This window comes from Camarhynchus parvulus, chromosome 9 (genome assembly GCF_901933205.1).
Source record: "Camarhynchus parvulus chromosome 9, STF_HiC, whole genome shotgun sequence".
Classification (NCBI taxonomy): domain Eukaryota; kingdom Metazoa; phylum Chordata; class Aves; order Passeriformes; family Thraupidae; genus Camarhynchus; species Camarhynchus parvulus.
In genome coordinates this window covers 3,052,309-3,073,795 of record NC_044579.1, presented here as the reverse complement: position 1 = coordinate 3,073,795, position 21,487 = coordinate 3,052,309, and the positions used below count along the sequence as shown (strand labels likewise).

The window sequence follows — 21,487 nt, the reverse complement described above, 5'->3', positions numbered from 1 at the left end:
TTTGGTTTGAAGTATTGGTAAGTGGATGGAACTGAGTGAAGCGTGAAATCCACATTCATGGTGTTGATAATGGGATGTGGGCTATTGCATAGATAGTAGCATCCCTTTGGGTTTGATGGGTTTATTGATGTGAGCAAGCTGTTGGAATTTGCCCTGGTTAAAATCTTGTAATGTGACATAAACTACACCCATCTTCAGCTAATTGCAAGTTATAAACCTGTCTTTAAATTCAATAGGAAGAGGCTTGAGCTAAGCTGGGGTACAGGGTATGTGGAGTTTGGGTTTATTTAGACGTGTAGTCTTGAAAGTTGACTCAAACTTTTGTTTAGCCCAAACAGCAGGTTTTGGTCTGTTACTTTTAACAGACTTTTGGTCTGTTACTTTTAACTGTACATCCATTATCAGCACAGAGGAACCTGCTGGAATGATGAAATTTGAGTACCAGTGTGGCAGGGGAGCAGGCAGAAAGGATGTGGCTAATTAGTGCTTGATTTATTTATGTTGATGAGGTTTAGTGTTTGCCTCACTGGCAAATTGTGTTGCTTAGTAGAGAGAAGAGGGATTCATTAAAGAAAAACCAGACAGAAAGAGGGAACTCCTCTGTGTATTTAAATTCCAAGTGTGTTTCTGAGGAGTTTGGGATTGCCTTTGCTGCACTTCCCTGGCAGCCCTGAGGGCCCAGCTCAGGGATATTTTAGGTTGTGCATTTCCCCATGGGGTTTATTTAACTTTAACTCTTCCAGTCTCAGTGTTTAACAGTTGTTTTTATGCTTTATCTGTTCAATAATTCCTGTATTTTCTCAGAATAATTCAGGAGGTTGAGCACTGTCTATCCCCTGTTATCTACAATTTGATGCTGTTTTTTCTCTACCCAGTGTTCCTGAAACTTTGTAGGGCTCTTTATCTCTAATATTCTCACCCAGCATCTCTGATATTTATCTCTGATATTACACCATTTTTAAGTTATCCCTTTAAATATTTGCTTTCAGTGGAGTATGTTAAAGTTAACTTGTACAAATGGTATTTTTTTATTAATGACTTTCACTCTTTGAGCTTGCTCAGCTGGCCTGTGTCATTTGCCTCTGTTTTTACTATTAAATAGCCATTGGGCCCCTCAAATCCAGTGTGTGACCTTCTCCTGTCCAGCTGTGCTGGGCCAGCCAGCTCACATTTCCCAAGAAAAAATCTTTCTTCTGTTCAAAATTAATAAAATCTTTTATCTTGGAAAGTGATAAAGGAATAACTGTTTTGAAATGATGCTAGAATTGAGTGCTTGGGTTTTTCTGACTCAATAAGAAATATGTTTTGTGCACAAATCTGATGCTTTGTCAGCGCTGAAATGTTGCATTTTAGGTTCTGTGGCACCAGGTGTTTTAAGTTCCACGTGCCATTGAGGTGTTTGGCCTCATGGGTGGAGATATTTGGGCACATTTTATCTGTATTAATGCTGAAATTCAGGTTTACCTGTGAACAGGCAGTGTTCCACTTGGGATATTTCCAATCCTTATAATTTCCTAGGTCCTGCTCTCCCCAGGAAGCTGAGACCCACGAGCTGCAGAAGAGTTTCCAAGCACCCTGGCAGCTGTAAGTCTCTGCACTGTCAACATTTGTTTCTTTTTCCATTAGCCATTATTCTATTCTTTTTCCATTATTTCCAGCAGCAGCAGGAAATGCCCAGTTTTAACACTGAGCTGCATTTATCCCACAAACATTCCAGCCCAGCGAGGCTCTGGATGTTCACCTTCAATTTAAAACCCCCCTGCTGCATGAATTTGCTTTTTGGAAGAGTATTTTATTTTACAACCTGGATTAAAAGAAAAAAAAAATTATTCAAAATACCACTGAAGTCTCGAGAGGAGGAATTAACTCTGCTCTGTGAGTGATTGTGTTCTTCTGTATCAATTTGTCTGTGACAGAAGGAATTTATGTTCCCAAATCAGGTGAGATGGTTTCACTTCATAGCCATTGGTACACATTTTCTTCTCCTTGGTTCTTTCCATGGGTTTGGTTCAAGAAAGCTGTGTTTTAGTTAATATTAATCTGCTTGCACATGAACTTTAGGGAATTGTCCAAATGAAACAGCCAAGGAAATCTTTTCACTGGTATCATAAATGTAATAAAAAAGGGTTTTTTCCCCAGTTAAATTTAATTTTCAGTTGCTCTAGGATTTTATTGGCACTTCATATAACAAGTTTTGTGCTCCATTTCCCTCTATATATGAATGTTTTTGGATGTGTAATGAGTTTTTTACTGTTTTAATTTCAATCAAATTCCCATTTCAACAGGTTCCTAACTCTAAACATTGAAATTCTCTTTTTTAGGAGAAGTTATACTGGGCATCATGAATGTCAATGATTTTGTAATTCTCCCAGGCTCAAAAGCTGGAACCTCAGTGAGATTAAAAACAAAGTAAGTGCGTTCAATCTGATTGGGATTGAGATGTGTTTTCGTAGTTTTTAATAAGTTTTAATGCAACATTAAATAGGAGAGTGGAAGAACAAGAAGAATCATGATGTGTTTCTTTTCTAGCATTTTCTCTATGCTTTTATCCACAAGCCTTTCTTTTCTTAGGCTTGAATCTACTTCCTGATTAAATGATAGGTTTTATAACCAACCCTGTGTATCCACTGGATAATACAAGCATACAAAAGAAATCAGTGGATTGTTTATTTTAATATAATTATACCCCAAACCTTTCTGAGTACAGACACAGTTGTATCAGTTTTTTGTTGGAATTTGCACTTGACCTGTCCTAAATTTTCCAGAGCTGTTTTCAGTCCTGCTGTGAGATAAAGGAGGGACACGGCTCTAATGACAAAATTTCCAGTTTCTGTTTTTCTGCTTTAAACTTCTTCAGATACCTTGCTGACTTCCAGGTGACCTCTAATGAATATTTCACTATTTCCTCCAGAACTGTCAAGGAATTGCAGTTGGAGAAAGCTCAGTTAGAAACAGAAAACAAAGAGATGGAGAGAAGACTATTGCAGCTGCAGTCAAACATGAGCAGAGAAAAAGAAGAGAGGAGGTAGGTTCAGTTTCTCTTTGGAAAAAAGGAATCCAGTGAGATGCTCCCTCCACACCTCCAACTCCCCACGTGGGATCTCTTGTAAAGTTTGGAATTTACAATTAAATTGCAGAGAGGAGACTGAATATTTCTTCCCAAGGTTAAACTTGCTTTCTTAAGATTTTGTTAATTTGAAACTCCCATATGATATTTGATCTGTTTTCCTCATTTATTCTCTGTTCTCCCTGGCTGTCTGGATTTATCACCTTAGTTTTCAAGCAGGAGACAGAGTAGTTTCTCCTTGTTTATTTCTGATGTTTCTGCAGAGGATGCTGTTGATATTTCTGATCCCTTTTTACATTTGTGTGCCTTCCCAGGGAGGCCTCTCCTGCACGATGGCAAACAGGGCTTGGAACCAGGCACAGTGTAATGAGGCAAATGCTGGGGTGAGGTTTAAATCTGAGTCACTCTGAGTGTTGGCAAATTCCTGCAACACCTGCTTCCTTTTCCTTGAGTTTCTGCCTGTTGGGAGTGCAAATGCCTTGGGTTTGGATGCCTTGGTGCTGCTGAGCTGTTGGCAGCTCTGTGGCATTGCCCTGAGCTGCTGGGGCAGTGTTTTCCAGGGGATGTGTGGCACTTTTGTCTCCATGGTATTGTTGTTTTGTTCTCAAGGCCTTGTACCTGCAGCCCCTGATAGGGTTGCAGTGCTGAGCTCTAAGGACAGGAGGATTTGGCATTTGCAGCACTGCAATCATGGAGTGGTTTGGGCTGGAAAGGATCTGAGAGTTCCTGCATTGTTAGCAGTGCTGGATCAAGTCCTGCAGTAAACTGGGGCAATGAAAGCTCACACAAAATGTACTTTTGTTGTTATTCTTCTGAAACCAACCTTTGAGAATTGATAATTTTTTTTTTTTTAAGTTTAAGAACTTGGACCAATTTAATGGTTTAAAAATAACTACTTTCTCACACATTTTTTGTATTTACTGCTTTTAAAGGAGACTTGAAGCAGGTTTCAACAGAAGAGAGTATTTGTGCTTCGGGAAATTGATTGTCCCATAGAGAAGAATTTTGTTTTTGTGATGTTTTGTTCATATTTAACAAGCTAAAGGAAAAATTTTATGCTTCTCTTGCTTGCAGAAGGCCGAATTTTGAAGTTTTTTTCTTGCCTTGGTTTGTAGGAAGTTAGGTGCTTATCATTGGAAATCTGGGCAGGCAGGACCAAGGAACCCCCAAGCCCGAGTTGTGGCACAAAATAATGAAAACAGGAAGAAGGTAGGAAACCATATTTGCAAGTAAAGCTATCTAAAGTAAAACAAGATTTAGAACTGGATTTATGCTGCAGAACAGGAAAATTTTAAATACTGCAAAACCAAAAGGTTGAGCCCCATCTGAGTAAAATTCCTGACTGTTTATTTTCCCATGCCAAGCTTCTGAGTCCCTTTGAGCTGGAGGAACATCAAGTTTTGGTGGGTGATCAGTTGCAATAAACAGCAAATTATCCCTGCTTTTACAAATTTAATCCTGTAAGAGTGGCACTGGTAGTGGTGGGACTCATCAGGAGCCTGGCTTTGGCTGGCTGGTGCCCAGGATGGATCTGAAATACTGAAAGGCTTTGGGTGAAACTTTGAGTGCAAATTCTCTGCCTTCCCAGATAAAATACACCACAGTTAGTCTTTAGCTCAGTTATATTGACTCTTGTTCTGTTATATCCTTGCTCAGACCTAAAAGAAGGGATGTAGGACTTTCCTGCTAAATCTTTGAAAAAATCTGTTTCCTTTCAGTAAGTACAAATGGGGTACTTATCTTCTTTTGGAAAAGTCTGTGGCAATTTTTTTTTAAGCTGGCAGAAAATGAGAACTCAATAAAATTGCCTCCTTGTCTGTGAGAGGAGAGGATCAGAATGAAAAGGTTTTCTTTACACACCTCTTTCCCTTCCCCCTTCTTTGAGACAAGGAACTCCGAGCTGCTTCAAAGACGTCAGGTTTCAGCTGGGGGGGCTGAGGAGATGAATGGGCAGAATTTTAACAACAGTAAAATTAAAAATAAGGGGTGAGTGAGGGGTAATGAGGCTGCAGGGTGAACTCAGTTTGAAGGGGAAAACTGAGGAGCAAAAATGCTGAAAATTATGAATTACTGGGATCTTAGATCATGGAAGGGCTATGTGGACAATGTTTCGTGTCTGGGGGGGTGAAACTGGTCTGGGCTTCATGGCTGTCATGAGCAATACATGGAGTTTTCTCTTTAAATGCATGCCCTATTTCCCTAAAACCATTTTCATTCTGTAAAACTTACTGTTTATTCATTAGCATTAGAACCTTATACAGATACATGGAAATATTCTTTCCTCTAGGTTTCTCCACAAAGAGTGAAGTTCCAAGTACTCAAACAGATTCAAGGTAAAGACATCTTTCTTAACCAAGTAAAACTTAAACTACTGATAGATTATTGCTTTGTAGAGGTTGCTGCAATTAAACACTGAAGAAATCAGAGAGTGGAACACTGGATTAGTTGAGATTTTTGTTGTTTGTTTTGTTTCAGAGCCAGTGAAAAAACCAGTCAAGCCTAAAAGAGGAAATGTTGTAGCTCATGAAAAGTTGGGAGTGAAGGGGGTGGGCTATGGCCCACCTGAAATTAAGGGTGGGCAGCTGGTAAGTAAATGGTTAAAAATAACTCTCAAGCAACACAATTTAATGTGTTTAGAATTTTTTTGTGTCATTATGTAGACACGCATTTTTCTCTCTCTCTCTGGTAATTACTTAGTGCCCGTAAAGTAAAAAGAAATCTTACAGACTGATCTCCCTGAATGCAAGGAAACAGATTAAATGGTTCTGTTGTCAGAACTGTGACCATTTCTTTAACTGGTAACAGTTGAAAAATTTATTTAAACTGTGTTTTTTATTAACTTGCCCCGCATGTGGCCATGGCTGAAGGAGGCTGATCTCACCCTTAACTAAAGAACACTTTTTGTGATTAAAGAAAGATGTGTGGTTGCAGGCAAAGGGGCCAAAATTAAGTGGTCCATGTATGTTTTGTAATTCTAAGTCCTTACATAAAGCACATGTTGAATTCTGACTGATTTCCAAGCTGGCACCTTGTTGGCTGTGTCATAGTGGAAATTTCTATTATCAAGTACGAGGTGATTTCTATTTAATAAAGGTATTTTTGCCTTTTAGCAAGGAGGAAATAGGAAACGAATAATAAATAGGAAATCCAGCCTCCAAAGTGTGGTGTAGCCTCATACAGCTCGATTTTAAAGTAATTTATGTGAATTTCTGCTGTTGAATAAGAAAATAACATTTTTATTCTAAAAAAGGTGTAATTTCTCTTAGAGTGTGGAGGGAGATCTCTCTGTAATACACGATGTGATTTTTTTTTTCCATTTTTATCGAAGCAGTTGGAGCTGCTAACCCTCAAAAGGAACTGATATTTTGTGTATCTCTTTGTAATGCTTTTCCTTTGGGGAAAAATGTGCAGATTTGGAATTTAAGAGAACTTGCCAACAAAACCTCGGGGATTTTTCTTCCGTGCTCCTAATTTCATTCAAAAAGACCTTCGCACACTCCAAGCAGCGCAGGTCGTTCGTGTTTTGTTTTTTCCGGCGGTTTTTGGGGAGCGATCCCGGGCCCCGGAGCGATCCCCGGAGCGCGGGGGCGGCGCATGCGGGGATGGCCGCCGGGCGCGCGCCGGGGCCGGGGGCGCTGCGCCCCCGCACGGAACGCGTCTCCGTCCCGAGCGCGCTCCCGCATCCCGGAGCGCGTCTCCCGCATCCCGGAGCGCGTCTCCCGCATCCCGGAGCGCGTCTCCCGCATCCCGGGGGATCTCCCGCATCCCGGAGCGCGTCTCCCGCATCCCGGAGCGCGTCTCCCGCATGACAACCCCCAGGGCGTCTCCCGCACCGGGCGCATCTCCCGCATCCCGGAGCGCATCTCCCGCATCCCGGAGCGCGTCTCCCGCATCCCGGAGCGCGTCTCCCGCATCCCGGAGCGCATCTCCCGCATCCCGGGGCATCCCTGCGCTGGCAGGGATCCAGCCGGAGCAAGAATGGGGCTGGAAATCCGTGCTGCTGGGGGGAATTGAACTGCGAGTTGTTCCCTGCTGATCCCCTGTTCACACAGTGAACTTCGTGCCGTGCTCGCCCCGCACTGCAGTGAGGGGATGGGGGAACGCCCTGGACGTGCAGACAATTTTAACAGCCAACGTTTCTTGCTTTTGCGAGTCACAAGTGCCATTGGTTGTGCAACCAGTCCCTGGATCAGTTAAAGCATAGGGCAGGTGGAAAGAAAGGGTTGGGAAAACATCCTGAGTGTGTAGGGGCTGCTGATGTTTTGGATGGTGTTCGCAAGGGTCTTAGGATGAGGGAAGAGATGAGAATGTTGACTCCATGTTTCAGAAGGCTTGATTTATTATTTTATGATATATATTACATTAAAATTATACTAAAAGAGTAGAAGAAAGGATTTCATCAGAAGGCTGGCTAAGAATAGAAAAGGAATGAATAACAAAGATTTGTGACTGACTGAGACAGTCTGGACAGCTGGACTGTGATTGGCCATTAGTTAGAAACAGCCACATGAGACCAATCACAGATCCACCTGTTGCATTCCACAGCAGCAGATAACCACTGTTTAAATTTTGTTCCTGAGGCCTCTCAGCTTCTCAGGAGGAAAAATCCTAAGGAAAGGATTTTTCAGAAAATATCATGGCTACAATGTTTGACTCTCATCTTTCTGCCCGTACCTTTGCTGCTTTGTTGTGGTAAGAACAGGTCACTCACTTGGAGAATGTGTAGACAAAGGATTTTTTCCCATAAATACATTAATTATTTTGTGGTTTTGCTTGATAATCATCCAAGAGTTGGTAATGAAAACCTTCCACAGTAATTTTCTTTGTTCTAATAAAGGTTGAAAAACCACTGGGTTGAAAGGCCCAGTGTAGGAGTGTTTTTCTCCTTTTGTAGCTGTTTTCAATCAATCTCATCAGTCACAGTTTGGACTTCCCTGGACTGCTGTATTAATGGCTATCCCAGTTAGCCCCTTAAATGACCATTTTCCTCTTGCTGACCTCTCCAGATGTGCCCCTGTCCACTGGGAAGCTTCAATAAGCAGCTCTTCATTAGTAAAGCACATAGCTCATAAATTCCTTTAAATGAGACACGCTGCATTAAATGCCTCATTTAATCCCCTTGTACACGTGGTGTCCATGGCTTTATATCCAGAACATGGGATGTGGGTGTCCATGGCCACTGCTCTGATACCAGAAACCTTTAAAAGCAGGGCTTTTGTGTGTCTGGTAATACAAACTTTGTCTTTCTTATTTAGCTCTTGATAGATCTTTGCAGTTAATTGTGAGCAAGATCACATAAAATGGGAGTGATCTTCATTACCAGGTAGCTCAGCTGAGCCCAGGAAAGTGAGTGCTGCAGTTCCACAGCTGACACTAAAAATGTTGCTGCTCCTCAGAAATGCTTTATCAGTAATGTTGTGGAACTGATTTAGGAACCAGCCTCAGCGTCAAGCAGTGCAAGCCCTGGAAAGCAGGACAAAGGATTGCTGCTGAGTGGTGCCTTTGATGAGAAGGCATCTGCAGAGTCTTTCCAGGAAGCTTTGCTTCAGTGGAGAAGAGGTGAAAGTGATCCTGGAGGAGGTCTGTGTGCCACTGAGGTCCCGTCAGGTATGGTTTGCTCTGATTTATGACATTTTAAATACAATAGGAGCCATTTGGAGGAGTTAGATTTTAGATTAATGAAAACAGACATTATGTGAAGCTAAGAAAACCCATTTTATTCTTTCTCAGTGTGCCTTTATTAACAACAATCATCTCTGAAGGGTTTTTAAATGATATTCAGGGTGTTCAGCTCAGTTTTTGTAATGATCTCTGGCAGTGGCCAGGATGTCCAGCCCATGTCCCTGAACCCTCCCATGGCTTTGTGTCTCACGTGGCACTTCAGCATGAGCTGCAGTGCTCAAACATAAAACCAGTTTTAAACTGAGGCAAGGAATGTGCAGGGCTCAGGATTTTGTGTGTTCTATCCAAGTACATTTTCTGCTTGCCTTCCACAGGCTCTTAATATTTCTTTGTCCCAATGAAAAGCTGCAATCAGCTGAAGTATGCATGGAAAAATATGGAAAATTCCTCTGGTCTGATTGGATTTGTGCAAATCCAATCTGTGTCTTGTTCCTCTAGTCCACGGATGGTGGTTTTTCTCTGTGGCTTTTTGTACAAAATAATATTAAACTGATTTTATTCCTGTTTTTTTCTTCTTTTCTGTGGCATTTTGATCTGTGGAGTCACGGATTTCCATCCCCCCACTCTTTCTATGGCTCCAGTGTGTAACCTGTAATAAATGAGTTTTTATGGCTGCCCCCACTACTGCCTGTGTTCTGTAAATATAATATTGCTGGCCATTTAAATTTTGGAGTTATGCAAAGACTGAACTATGCACAGACTCAATGTGATGTTAATTCAAAAATAATGTGGGTAAAGAGCACATTAATAATGCTAAACAGCTGTATTTTATTTTTTTTAATAACTCTGACAGAAGCTGTGGAGAATTGTGAGGTACAGACCAATGTTAGTGCTCTGAAGGAACCCATCCATGTGGAATTCCAGAAGGATGGCCTGAGCTACATGGAGAAACTCCTGCTGAAGAAATACAGAAGGTATTGTTGCATTTGATGCTCCTAAAGAGAGAATTCAGAAAAACCTAATTAGCAAAAATCCAAATAAAACTTCTGAAATATTAGATATATTGTCAAGAGTTAAGGGGAACAGGTACAAGGGGCTTTATTTTAATAAAATAATGATTATAACCAGACTTGATTGCTTGATAGTTCAGAATTCCTGCAGAGGGAGTATTTAGAGGGATTCTCTTTGCTCTCTGTTTATTGTGGAATTTGAACACTGGCAACGATATTTGGCTACTTGATTTTGGGGCATTTGCTACAGGAGTTTTATAGAGAAAAGGAATTTTCAGGATTCTTTTGTGGACATTACAGAGTTGTTTTATGAGTTCTTGAGAAGCAGTCAATGAAGTTAGGAGGAGTTAGTTGATGCTGCTGCAGTAGGGTTTTTCCTTTTTTTTTTGTGATATATATTTAAAAATATGACTTTTTAAGATTGATTTTTTTTTCTGTTTCAGAACTCCTGTTGATCAATTTTTTGCAAGTTGCATGAAAGATTCAAGGCCTGTGCAAGCCCTGAGTGTTCAACAGGCTGGGGCTGAAGGAGGAAGACAAGGAGATGATGATGATGATGACATTGAGGAGTTAACAGGTGTAGCAGATTTCTGTTTATTCACTCTAAAATACCTTTTCCTTGAGATTTTTCTATGATTGCTGAGCATTTCCACTCTTAACTAGTTTGCTAAAAGCAGCAATAATAAAAGGAGAAATTTGTAGGTTTTCCATAATGAATAAAAATGTTGCATTTTTGAGTTTTTGAACAGGAAAAACTGAAGTGCATGGTATTATTTATATTTGACAGATGAAGAGGTGAAGAAATATTGGGCATCTATTTATAGGGCTGAAGAATCCAACACTGTTTCTGAAAATGCAGAGTCCTCTTTGAAAATTGAGTTCCTTGATGATGTGAGTACTGATACAGGACTTGATGAGTCTCAACAATGAACTGATTTGTTCAAGTTTTGATCTGTTAAGTGTTTAAAGTAGCAACAGCTAAATAACTTCCAGTAAGGAAGAATGCTGGTGCATTGTTTGTTTTCCATACAAATGTGGAAAACTGATAGTTCCAAAAGTTCCCTGTACTTTTTTTCTGTTGTATTCTGGGACCTGCACTGTATTGGATTTATACACAAATAAAGTCTGGCAGCTTTTCAGTACTCTTCATTTTTTTTCTTTATTTTAAAAATTTTAATTTTATTTTATGTTTTATTTTTGTTCTTTTTTCAGTCTCAGAGCGAGGACTTGGAAGAATCTTCAGACTCTTCAGTGGAGGAAACTGGAGATGTGGGGATGAATAAGCAAGGAACAACTGACCCACTGGAGTGTGGCAGGTATCAGAAATGCAGAGATTGTGGGAGAGGAGAGGAAATAATCCCAAATTTGTGCTAGTTCCTAAGAAATGGGGGCTTTTCTTTGCAGGCAGCTAGATTTGAGTTATTATCTGTACAGTGTTTCAAAGCCATTAAGGAATATTAATTGCCTGTAACTAGAGAGGCATCACTTTGAAATCCTAACCCATATGGGTAAGATGCATTTCTTTGCATCTGAAGATGCCTGTCCTGAATTGTAGTAAAATTCTCTTTTCTGAGCTCTTACCTCAGCAGGAGCAGGAACTCACACACAGATTTTACCATGGATCAGTGCTCTGCACATTGAAGGTACTCTTGCTTAACTAACCTTGTAATTCCAGACAAAAACAATAACTGATACATCTGCAATTCTTCTGATCTCCCAACATTTATTGGATTAACTGTGACCTAGTTTGCTTTTTGTATCCTTCTGATCTTTTCCCTTCCTCTATCAAAGCTCAGCATTTGCAGACCAGAACAACACAGAACCAGCCCCTTAAAAGAGAAATGGGTATAATGGGAAAGTCTTCTTTCCATTTAACTTCCTTAGCTGAAAATTAATAGTTTTTACTTTTTCCTCTCAACAGAAATCCTGTTTCTCCTAAAGAAATTTCTCAAGGTAAATGTGAAAAGTTGTTAAGTTCTTTGTTGAAAATACATAAATGTGTTCAGTTTATCATTCTCATATAGATTAGGGTAGTCAACTATGGTGGGCTGAAAAACAATTAAAGATCATTAAATTATCTCCCATTCTCTGGGCTATCACAATTTGATTTGATTGCAGTTTGATGGACTGCTATAAACATATATAACAAAGAAGACCAACTTACAGAATCATTCACAGCCTGATAAGATGGATTTCAAACCTTATAATGCTTTTAAGGAAATTTTATTCCATTTCCACCATTGCCTTTCTTTAGCTTTAGTGGAGATTTTGGATTTTAAGTTCATGAAGAAAAGATAGTTGACTTGCAGGTTATAATTAATATTCATTACAAGTATTGCTGTATTCATGATTTTGTTGTACTCCTATAGAAAAACTGATTGTCTGCAGTGATCTTGAAATAAATGCAGTGCAGGAGGAGAGCATTGAACCAAAGGCTGGGAGAGGATCATTGAGCTCCTGTGAACTTCCTGAGGACATCTCTGACCCCACTGAAGGAGGCAGCAAAGATCTCATTGGGGCTGAACTGAGGAGCAGCAGGGATCTGGAGACAGAACTGCAGCAGAGCAGGAGAGAGCCACAAGGACTGGGCAGGGTCTGCAGCACTCAGAGCTTGGTCCTGCCTGGAACTACAAAATCTTCAGCAGTAAGTTATGGTGTCTTTAATTGCTAAATAGATTAGGGATGTTGCTTTGTCTGCTTTAGGTTTAGGGGATTGTCACTGCCTGCTGTATTTGATATGAAAGGCTCCACTTTGTGGTGCCAGTTTTCTGTTAATGTTCAAAAAAAGGGAAAGAGAACAAACTGTCTCAGACATAAAAGGTGTGGGAGGAGCAGCTCTTCCCATGTTTGTATTAAGAGTACTTCACCTCTTGTCTGGATGACCAAAAAGTGGTGCCCTGTCTTATCTAGCAACTTATTCAGATCCTCATTTGCTGAAAATAAAATCAAAGCAAAAAAATGATAGGAAAGGTTGGGACATTGATTTGGAGTTATTGGTAAACAGTGCTCACCTTCCTTTATGTACACAAAAGTGAACACAAAGAAAATCTGCTTTTCATGTCCCTAGTGAAAGAATAGACTCAAGCTCTCACAACATCAGAAGTTTTTAGGATTTTAAAGCATATCTTGAGCAAAAACATCATCCTCATGAATATCTATTACAGCTGGCTGTCCAAATCAGTCTGTGCTCTATGAAATGAGCATTTTTATTAAACTAAACTTGCAGGGGCAATTATAAAGTTTCCTGTTTGTAATCTCTCTGTTTTATTCAAGTTACAGGATGTAGCCAAAAGACAGAAATGTGGTTCTGCATCATATCAGGGACTTGAAGGTTTCTTTGTTGTAGGTGCAAACCCTAAACAAGAAAAGCTGGAGGCACCTTCTTCCCTGTCTGCTGCCTCCAGCCCTAGAGACAGGACAATCCCTTTCCCAGGTACCCTTGTTTGAATAAATCCTCAAAAATATACATATTTATCATCTTTTTTCAGTTCCCTTCCATCCAGCTTGCTTTAGGAGTCACTTCAGGGTGACTGTCATGCCACACGAGTGGTGCTGGGCAAGGACAAAATAAAATCCTTACTTGGAGGCAATCTAGTGCCATAAATTTAATCTTTATAATGATGATTAAACTGTATATGATTATATATATTATAGTATGTATTATGCATAATATATAAATATATAATATAATATAAAGGTAATTATTTATATTGGTATATCCCCTGATAATAGAGTTCCATGAAGTTCCTGTTGCTTTTTGTGGTGTATATGAAACAAGTGAACATCATTCATCTGATTAAATATATCACTTGAAATCAGGCTTTTGGTCTGTTGCATATCTGTAAAAAATTTGTTGTGCGTCTTCTTTAATTCACACATTAAATGCAGAAAAAAAAAAAAAGAGTAAATGAATATTAACACAAAACCTGCAAATAATTTCCTCTAATAACGTTGGATTTCAGGAGATGAGCAGTGGGTTTCTGAGAGGAGCCTGAGTGAATGTGCTGATGACTCTGTAGTTCAAGGTGTCTTGGAAAGTCAGCTGAGCAGAGCTGCAAAGGCTTTCCAGGCTCAAAATCAACTTTCTCATCTGATGGCAGCATGGATGCCATGGCCAGGTAGGGACAGCCACAGCTCTGAGCTCCTAATGAGGTTAATTTTAATTGTGGAAAATGGACAAACTCTGAGTTTGTCATTTCTAGATCTTCATTTGTGTATTTGTATTTTGTTTTTTTTTTTAATAGGCTTTTTATTGTAGTTGTTTTTTTTGTGTATTTGTATTTTAGTGGGGTTTTTTTTTGAGTAGGCTTTGGAGTTAAAAACTACCTCTTTTCAGCTCTCACCAAGAATTCTTTTTATTTAGCTTAGTTTCTGCTTCTGCTGCTGCCCTTTTACTCCACTCTGAGCTGAATATTTAGAGAATAAACCCTCTAGAAGAAGTTTCTGAATTTGTGTGTGTTGGTAGTCTCTGGTACAATTTGGGAGTGATCTAATAAAAGATTTCTTCTGCTACAGAAGCAAGTCTGATTATATGAACTCAAAGAAACAGGGGCACAAGTAATAACTGGATCTGCACTTTTGTGTTACCTTTCTCAATTTCAGCTGTCTCCATCCCAAGAAATGTAGCTCTGCATTATTTCTCACATCATGAGCAACCAGGTTGACATTTTAATTTAAATAATGCTGTGTGCAGAAATCGAAGCTGTCAATTTTGAATCTCAGGAAAATATTGGAAAGGGTCTATATTTTATTCATGTTAGTTTAAATTAAAAAAAAAAAAGTAACCAAACTTTAGAGCTTTCTGCAATCATTCAGTGTCTCCCTTCACACAAAATTTGTGGCATTGTGCAGAATACTTAAATCATGTGTTTCTTTTCTGAAAGATACTTCTGAAGTAGGAGGTGGTGAATTTATAGGTGTTAATAAAGAAGTTACAAATAGAAAGTACAATCTTAATTTGTAGTGATACTTTTCATTAGCTAGAGTTGGTTTGAGACTTTTAATGGCAAGTTTTTGTCAATATTTTGAATTTTTTTTCAAGCTGGTAGTGAAGATACCGCATCTTTTTATTCATATTTGCTCCTAAGACATTTCAGGCCATGAAAATCATTCCAGCTTAGCTTTTGAAGATGAAAACTCCCCCAGCAGAGCCATGGAGAACATCTCTGGAAATGCAGATTTCCAGAGCACCCTGGAGCTGAAAGACCACGACACATTTGATATTTTTGGGTAAGTTCAACTTGTTGGCTGTGTTCTGATGACATTTTAGATTATTCAAGATGCCAACCATGTCAGAACTAAAATAAAAACAGCCCCAGCTGTCTTGTAATTAGCAGGTAATGCACAATTAAAGTCAGCATGACCTGTGTGGTGTCTTGGTGTTCTGAGCCCCTTCTCAGGCAGCTCAGAGTCAGAACTGAGGGATCTGTTTTGTTGTTTGGACTCCAAATGATAAATTTGGGGATTGTGGGTTTTTCAGTGCATTAACACTGAGATTTATGAGGTGATTCTCTTAAAATCATCTCCGTTTTTGGGTTGTGACTGACCATGTATTTGTCATTTTGCCTTGGACACTGAGGAGATGACTGGAAAAAAGGAAGTTCCTAAAGTTCTGTGTCTCACTGGTTTTTCACTGGGATCTCCTCCCCAGCAGGAGTCAGAGCAGCACTGAAGGGAACTCCATGCTGTGTGCTTAGAGCTGATTCAGAGATTTGGGACAAAAACTGAGGGAAAAGCTGAATTAGAGTAGCTTGTACTGCCAACATCTCCAGTAAAAGCTTTTTTTTGTACCTTTTAGTCCAACATATGTGAACATATGTCAGCAGGGCTTAAAGCAGAGAATTTGGGGAATTGGAGGCACTGGAAATCACTGGGGTGTGTTTCTTTTAAGGGACTGGGAGGAAAGCCAAATAGATGCTGAGGAAGCAATTCTGGAGGACAAACAGCAGGTTCTGGCATTGCAGTGAACGTGGAAAACTCAGTTCTGTCTCCACCTTTGGATGGTTCAGAACCAAGAAGATCAAGAGGTGTTTTAAGTTCTGCTCAAGACATCATTTACTAAGGAATATTCTGTAAAGTTGTCATTAAAACTTCTTGGAAATACCTTGATTTGGCTTTTTAAAAATTGTTACTATGAAGAAATAACAGAATAAAAGGACTTCTCTTGTGCTGCTATTTTTAGGATTGTTTTATTTATTGTTTTTAATTCAATGTGAGTTTTCTTGCCTGCAGGTGGAATTTTGTGTCTCCAAATGTGGTTTTATGTGGCCAAGCTGGAAGGTGGCACACCAGGGGTATTAATGGGATAAACTGGGGTTTCTGTATGATCAGGTTTGTGGTGAGAAGCGCAGGAGGAGTCTCTAAGGCCAAGTACCCTTTGTCAGATGTTTTAGAAGGGACTTGCACCTTGCAGAATAGAATTTAACAGCTTTCCACTGTACATTTAACTTCTCCTGCCACACTCCTTTCTTCCTAACTGCAGCAGGGAGCCCAGAGCAGCAGCAAACCTCTGCTCAGAATCAATTGGGAGTGAATTCCCTTCTTTCCCTGCTCCAGAATTCCAGTTCAGAGGGATCTGTGTCCAGGCAAATCCAGCTGTGCTGTAAGTGACTGCCTTATAGGCCTTTGATAATTAGAGAACAAAGAGGAAATGCAGCTAAAATCATCCTGGGTGGTTTAAATTTTAACAAACAGCCCCAAGTGTCCTTTTGAACTTGCTGTATTTGTGTTGTACAAAAAGCTTTTTTCTTCCTCCTCCCCAGAAAGTGTAAGGTTTAATGCAATTAATATAATTTCTGTAAAAGGTCATTTGGCCAATGCGGTGCTTTGATGTAAAGAGGGTTTGGGGACTTTCTGCTCTCTTGTTGAGGAAATGCTTAATTGTACCCAGTAATTGAGTGGCTTTGAAATTACCTAAATGGTATCTTTTGCTAACATCTTTAGGATTCTCAGACACAGCAGCTTGCTTGGCTTGAAAGTTCTCTTTCCCTTCATGTGCCTGACTCTCTTCTCCTTTTGTTTCCTTCACTGTGGTTTTTAAGGAAAACTTTCCCCTTCTCCCCTGGTGTTGATAATAAAGGTGTATCAAAAGCAGTGACAAAGATTTGTCTTTTTGTGTTGGGAAATTTTGAAAGTGGGATTAATTAGAAGCTTTTGTCTGACAGTTGTTCTTAAATGTTTATGGGTGAACTGCCTGGCAGGGCTCTAAAAGTCATGGAAATTGTTATCCTCAAACTTACCTTTAAGAAGAGAAGCTTTAAATTCTGCTTTTCTGTGTTCAGAGGTGGCAGGTGCCCTTCACTAATGGATCAGTGGAAGCATTCCAGTCTCTGATTTGGTTTCTGGCAGTTAAACCCACTCTGCTTTGGATTCTCCCCACGCCCCAGGACTCTGCTGTGTTATCTGCCCCCCCAGCAGCTCTGCACTAATATCAGACAACTCTGTAATCTTTGCAACAATTTCTTTTACGGGAAAAAGTACTTCAGCCACCCTAATTCATACAAACTAGAGGCATCAGGCTGAACAGACCATTGATTTGATTTCCTGCCTCATTTCTTGTCTTTAAGGTGAGGGCATATTTTCCACCTCAGTTTTCTTTATAGAGTTTACCATATATTGATGTTTTATTACAGCAGTTCTTTGTCAGAAATTGGGAGAATAAAATCACAAAGCAGGAATTCTACTTTGGAGATGGAGGCCAGTGCTTTTCTCTCATCAATGTAACCTTTCTTTTTCAGTTACTTTTCCAAATATTCCTATTACACTCATTCCACTGGCACAGACAGCCTGACTGCTTCCATGCTGTTCCCAACCTTTTTTAACAGGAAAACTGATGAAGCAGCTGCTGCTGCAGTGTGTGCCTCGAGCCCTCAGCAGGCAGGGTAATCCTTTAAATTTGGGCTTGTTGGAGATAACCAGAAAGTCACTGAGTGCTTTCAACATCTGATTTTCAAAGTTTTCCCTTCCTATCCCTTTTGCTCGAGAGGAGAAAAAAAAAAAGTTGCTGATAACACTTGCAACAAAATTTGGGCTAACAATAAGCTCCCTTCAATGTATTAGTGATCTCTGTTTAGGCAGTGGTGATTTTAATATATCTCAGTTTTGTCTTCCTGATTTAAAACATTTGAAGCTATTTTGTGTTGTTTATTTCCCCCTCTGTTTAAGTTATAGTGGTGGAACTGATATCCTAAACAGATGACAAAAGGAGCATCTGAATTGCTGCAGTTCTGATACATTTGTTGCTAACAGAAGAAGTTTAGTGTTGGAAGGTTGAAAGCTGTTTATTATTATGAAAGTGGTTTAATGTAATTCTCTGCTTAATCTTTGAGGTACCTTCCAACCTAAGCCATTCTATGATTCCTTGATATCAATACAATCTACAAATGATAATTTACATTTAGAAATAGAAATAACATTACATATAGAAATCGAAATAAAAATAACATTTTTATTTCTACCTGTGCCTGTTGTAAGGATGCCTGATCCATACCCAAGTGTCGAGGGATTTGCACAGAAAAAAATCATCTTTCCAGTCCGTTTAGAGGAAGAGGAAAGGAGGAGGGGGAAAATGAAAGACCAGTTTATTCTTTGGAGCTTTTGGGGTGAGTTTGTCTTTTTGTGTATGTTGACTTTTGGCAGAGTGATTGTATAAAACAGAAATCCTGGGAAATGACTTGGCCATCAGTTTGAGTTGTGAGAGAGGACATCACATTCATTAGATATCAAAGCTCCACCTGTGTGTGTCTGGCTTGTTGTATGTGGCCATTTTCTGCTCTCAGTGTGATAAAGAGCAGTGTAAAGGGGAATAACACAAATGCCACAGGATTCCAAGTGCTGGAATTCCCAAACTATTCCCCTTGTCTTCATCAAGTGTATTTCAGGGAGGATTGGAGGGGCAGGTGAATTACCAGCCTGACACTGCCCAGGGGCTGGGATGTGCTGTGATGCCACATCCTGACCCACATCTCTGCTTGCTTCTCATCAAACAACCAAATTGCCATTAAAGAGCTCATTTACAGTGTAAAATGAATGTTTCTTGCTCAAAATCCAGACCAACTTACCAGGGAGTCCTTGAAATACTTTGCCTGGCTGCCGTTTATCTGGCTGCCAGACTTTATTTGGATGTGGAAGGGCCACTGCTCCAAGTCAGAGAAACCCCACCAATCCTTTCTCAGCTGGCTTTGCACACAGGCGTGGGCCAAAATTGGGCACTGAAAATTGGGGTTTTCCTGTTGATGTTTCTTTTCAACCAGCAAGGGATGAATTCGCTGTGAGCACTGTGAAGGTCTCTGCTCCCTGCTCCAGAGCAGAGCTCTGGTTTACCCTTTGGTTTTACCCTTTAATAGACTTTAAGATGCTGTCATTTGCTGCATCTCATTTATAAAAATTAAGAGTTGTTCTTTCCTCCATCATAATATAGCTTACATGCATCTCATTTAATTATCAGGAACACATAAACCCAATTAGTTTTAATTTATCCAGACCATTTGCATCAGAGACAAATACATCTGTCTTTTTCATTTCAAAAATGAATCCTGCAAATTGCAAGCCATCAACACAAGGGCATTTCTAAATTATTTTGGTCAAGAGAACTGTTCCGTGACTTTCCAGTTAATTAGGATTAATTAGGTTGTTTAATATGCTTATGCTTTTGGTAAGGGATGGAAACATAATAATCCATTTTATGTTAATAATACAGATCAGTTAACAAGCCCAAAGAATGGAAGCTTCCAAAACCAAAACTGATTTTCCATACATTGAGGGATGTAAAGACCCTCAAAGAAAAACTGTGATTTATTTCAGTAAAACTGAGGGATTTCAAATGCTGATTTCCAAAGGAACTACAACAGAGGGGTTAAGGAACAAATATTCAGCAGAATGAACTGTGAAACCTTGCTGGGTATTAATTAGATTCTCTTTTAGTTTAACTAAAAATCTGGAAATAAACCCCAAACCTAACAAAAACTCCTCAGCAAATCCTTCAGGATTTGGCCCAGTGTGTGTCTATCATATTTCTCTGAACATAATGCACCAAAAATTACCCAGTGTTTGTGTTGAAAAATTCAAACATAATTTTTTGTTGGTTATTTTTTTGGGGCAGCATTTCTTGTGGTACTTCTGCTTTTTTTCTGATATTTACTTGGCAACATGAAATAGTATAAAACTCCATCCATTTTATTTTGTTGTCCATTGTTTGCTGTGTTTCCTCCCTGTTTTAAATTTACTGCAGATGTGCTGATTTTTGGTTAAAGGAACTCTTCACTGGGAGAGGCCTTCCATAATTTCCTGCTGTAGGCAGTTTTTCTGTGCCATGAAATAATGGCAGTGGATGCAGAACTCTGAATAAACATCTTCATAAAGATGGAGAGATGATCAATGTGAGTTGGGAATTATGCTTGGATCTACCAAAATCCTGTTTACAACCTGAAAATGCTGTAAATTAAGCAAAAATGAAAAATTATCAAAATACAGTGGCCTATGATGTGGTGCCCACAAACCATTTCTACCAATCCTCCTTCTGCACCAGAGCCCTGACAATTATTTTATGTTTTTTATTGTAAGTTTGAATCATTACACAGGGAAACCTGAAGAGAAGTTAATTGAATGTGGCTCAGTTTGAAAAATGTGAACACTTTTCTTAAAGTGCTCTGAAACAGCCTGGAAAAATCATGCTCTGTTGCATTATTTTTGTCTGGCTGCTGGAGCTTGCCAAATACAAATATACTTTCTCCTCTACTATATTTAATTTTCCTACTTATATTACATTAGAGTTACTATTAAATTATCAAATAGATACATCATATGTTGCTTGAAACACAGCTGCTGTTATTTGCATTTAGCTGTTAGTGCTGTAAACCACTTTTTATGGTCACAGTAAGAACACCAGCTACAAACAGAACAAAGAGGTTTTGTTTTTTTTTTTTTTTTTTTTAAATAATCTAGCAACTTTTGAGGCAGAGAGGAATCACATTATCTGGCCTAATTCCAATTATTAGGCTTGCACAGGTTATTTCTCTCTTGGCCAACCTGTTAATGAAGGTTAAAATTTCATTCTGCTACTTTTTTTGTAGTAGTTGAGGTGAGCCAGTCTTCAGAAATGTTTGGCCTCAGAATCAGGTGAGAAAGGAGTAAGAGAACAGAGTTATGATAATTTCTAGATCAGAAAGAGCTGCAGGTATGGATACAACCTTTCCTTTCCTGTACATCCCTCCCCATTTTTTCCTTCCTGTTTTTGTTTGGTTGGGATTTTTTTGGGAGTTTTTTTTTGGTTTTTGGGGCTTTTTTTGTCTTTTTAAGGCGACTTTTAGGACATGTATCCACTTAAAAAATGAGTTGCTTTTATTGTGTATTTTTTTGGAGGGAGGTCAAAATGGGAGCTGAGATCAGGGTTCTGATTTCTTTTTCCTGCTTTTTACTACTTGGTAAAAAAGCAGAAAGCCTCCCCTTCAGCACAGATCATGCAAATGGCTAAAATGTGGCTGATGAAATCCTAGAACATGCAGGGACAGCCTCAATCAGCTCTTGATAAAGCCTGTGGGAGGCTTGCCAGTGAAAAAGCACATCCTGTTCTCAGTGACATTCAGTTGAAATGACTTTGGGATCCATTTTAGAGAATGTCCTTTCTCATGCAGAGTCTTTGCTCATCCCTGTACTGGATCCAGTGCCTGTCCCTGCTCAGCCCCTGGAACAGCCAGGATTTGGGGAGAGGGGCTTGGGGTGCCAGGAGCTGCACTCCTGTGGATGCTTTCTTAAGAGAAGAGCTCCTGGATGTAATTTCCAACATCTTTCA

The 21,487-nt window shown here is 39.6% G+C and overlaps 1 protein-coding gene across 1 annotated transcript; it reads left to right on the top strand.

Annotated features, from left to right (window-relative positions):
* The first annotated feature begins 1,533 nt into the window (after nucleotides 1-1,533).
* ZBBX (zinc finger B-box domain containing) lies at nucleotides 1,534-15,735 on the top strand. Its single transcript, XM_030954669.1, has 17 exons — nucleotides 1,534-1,584; nucleotides 2,322-2,409; nucleotides 2,912-3,025; nucleotides 4,183-4,276; nucleotides 5,355-5,400; nucleotides 5,543-5,652; nucleotides 8,500-8,674; nucleotides 9,543-9,663; nucleotides 10,143-10,276; nucleotides 10,487-10,590; nucleotides 10,912-11,015; nucleotides 11,621-11,652; nucleotides 12,069-12,343; nucleotides 12,973-13,132; nucleotides 13,662-13,817; nucleotides 14,787-14,928; nucleotides 15,590-15,735. Exons 2-17 carry the CDS (start codon nucleotides 2,342-2,344, stop codon nucleotides 15,663-15,665), a joined length of 1,911 nt encoding a protein of 636 aa, XP_030810529.1. The 5' UTR covers nucleotides 1,534-1,584; nucleotides 2,322-2,341; the 3' UTR covers nucleotides 15,666-15,735.
* The last annotated feature ends 5,752 nt before the right edge of the window (nucleotides 15,736-21,487 follow it).

Excerpts from the sequence above, each read along its gene's own strand:
- ZBBX (XM_030954669.1), top strand. The coding sequence starts at position 2,342 with ATGAATGTCAATGATTTTGTAATTCTCCCAGGCTCAAAAGCTGGAACC. Across the intron at positions 8,675-9,542 it reads TGCCACTGAGGTCCCGTCAG|AAGCTGTGGAGAATTGTGAG; the intron begins GTATGGTTTGCT and ends TAACTCTGACAG. Across the intron at positions 9,664-10,142 it reads CTGCTGAAGAAATACAGAAG|AACTCCTGTTGATCAATTTT; the intron begins GTATTGTTGCAT and ends TTTCTGTTTCAG.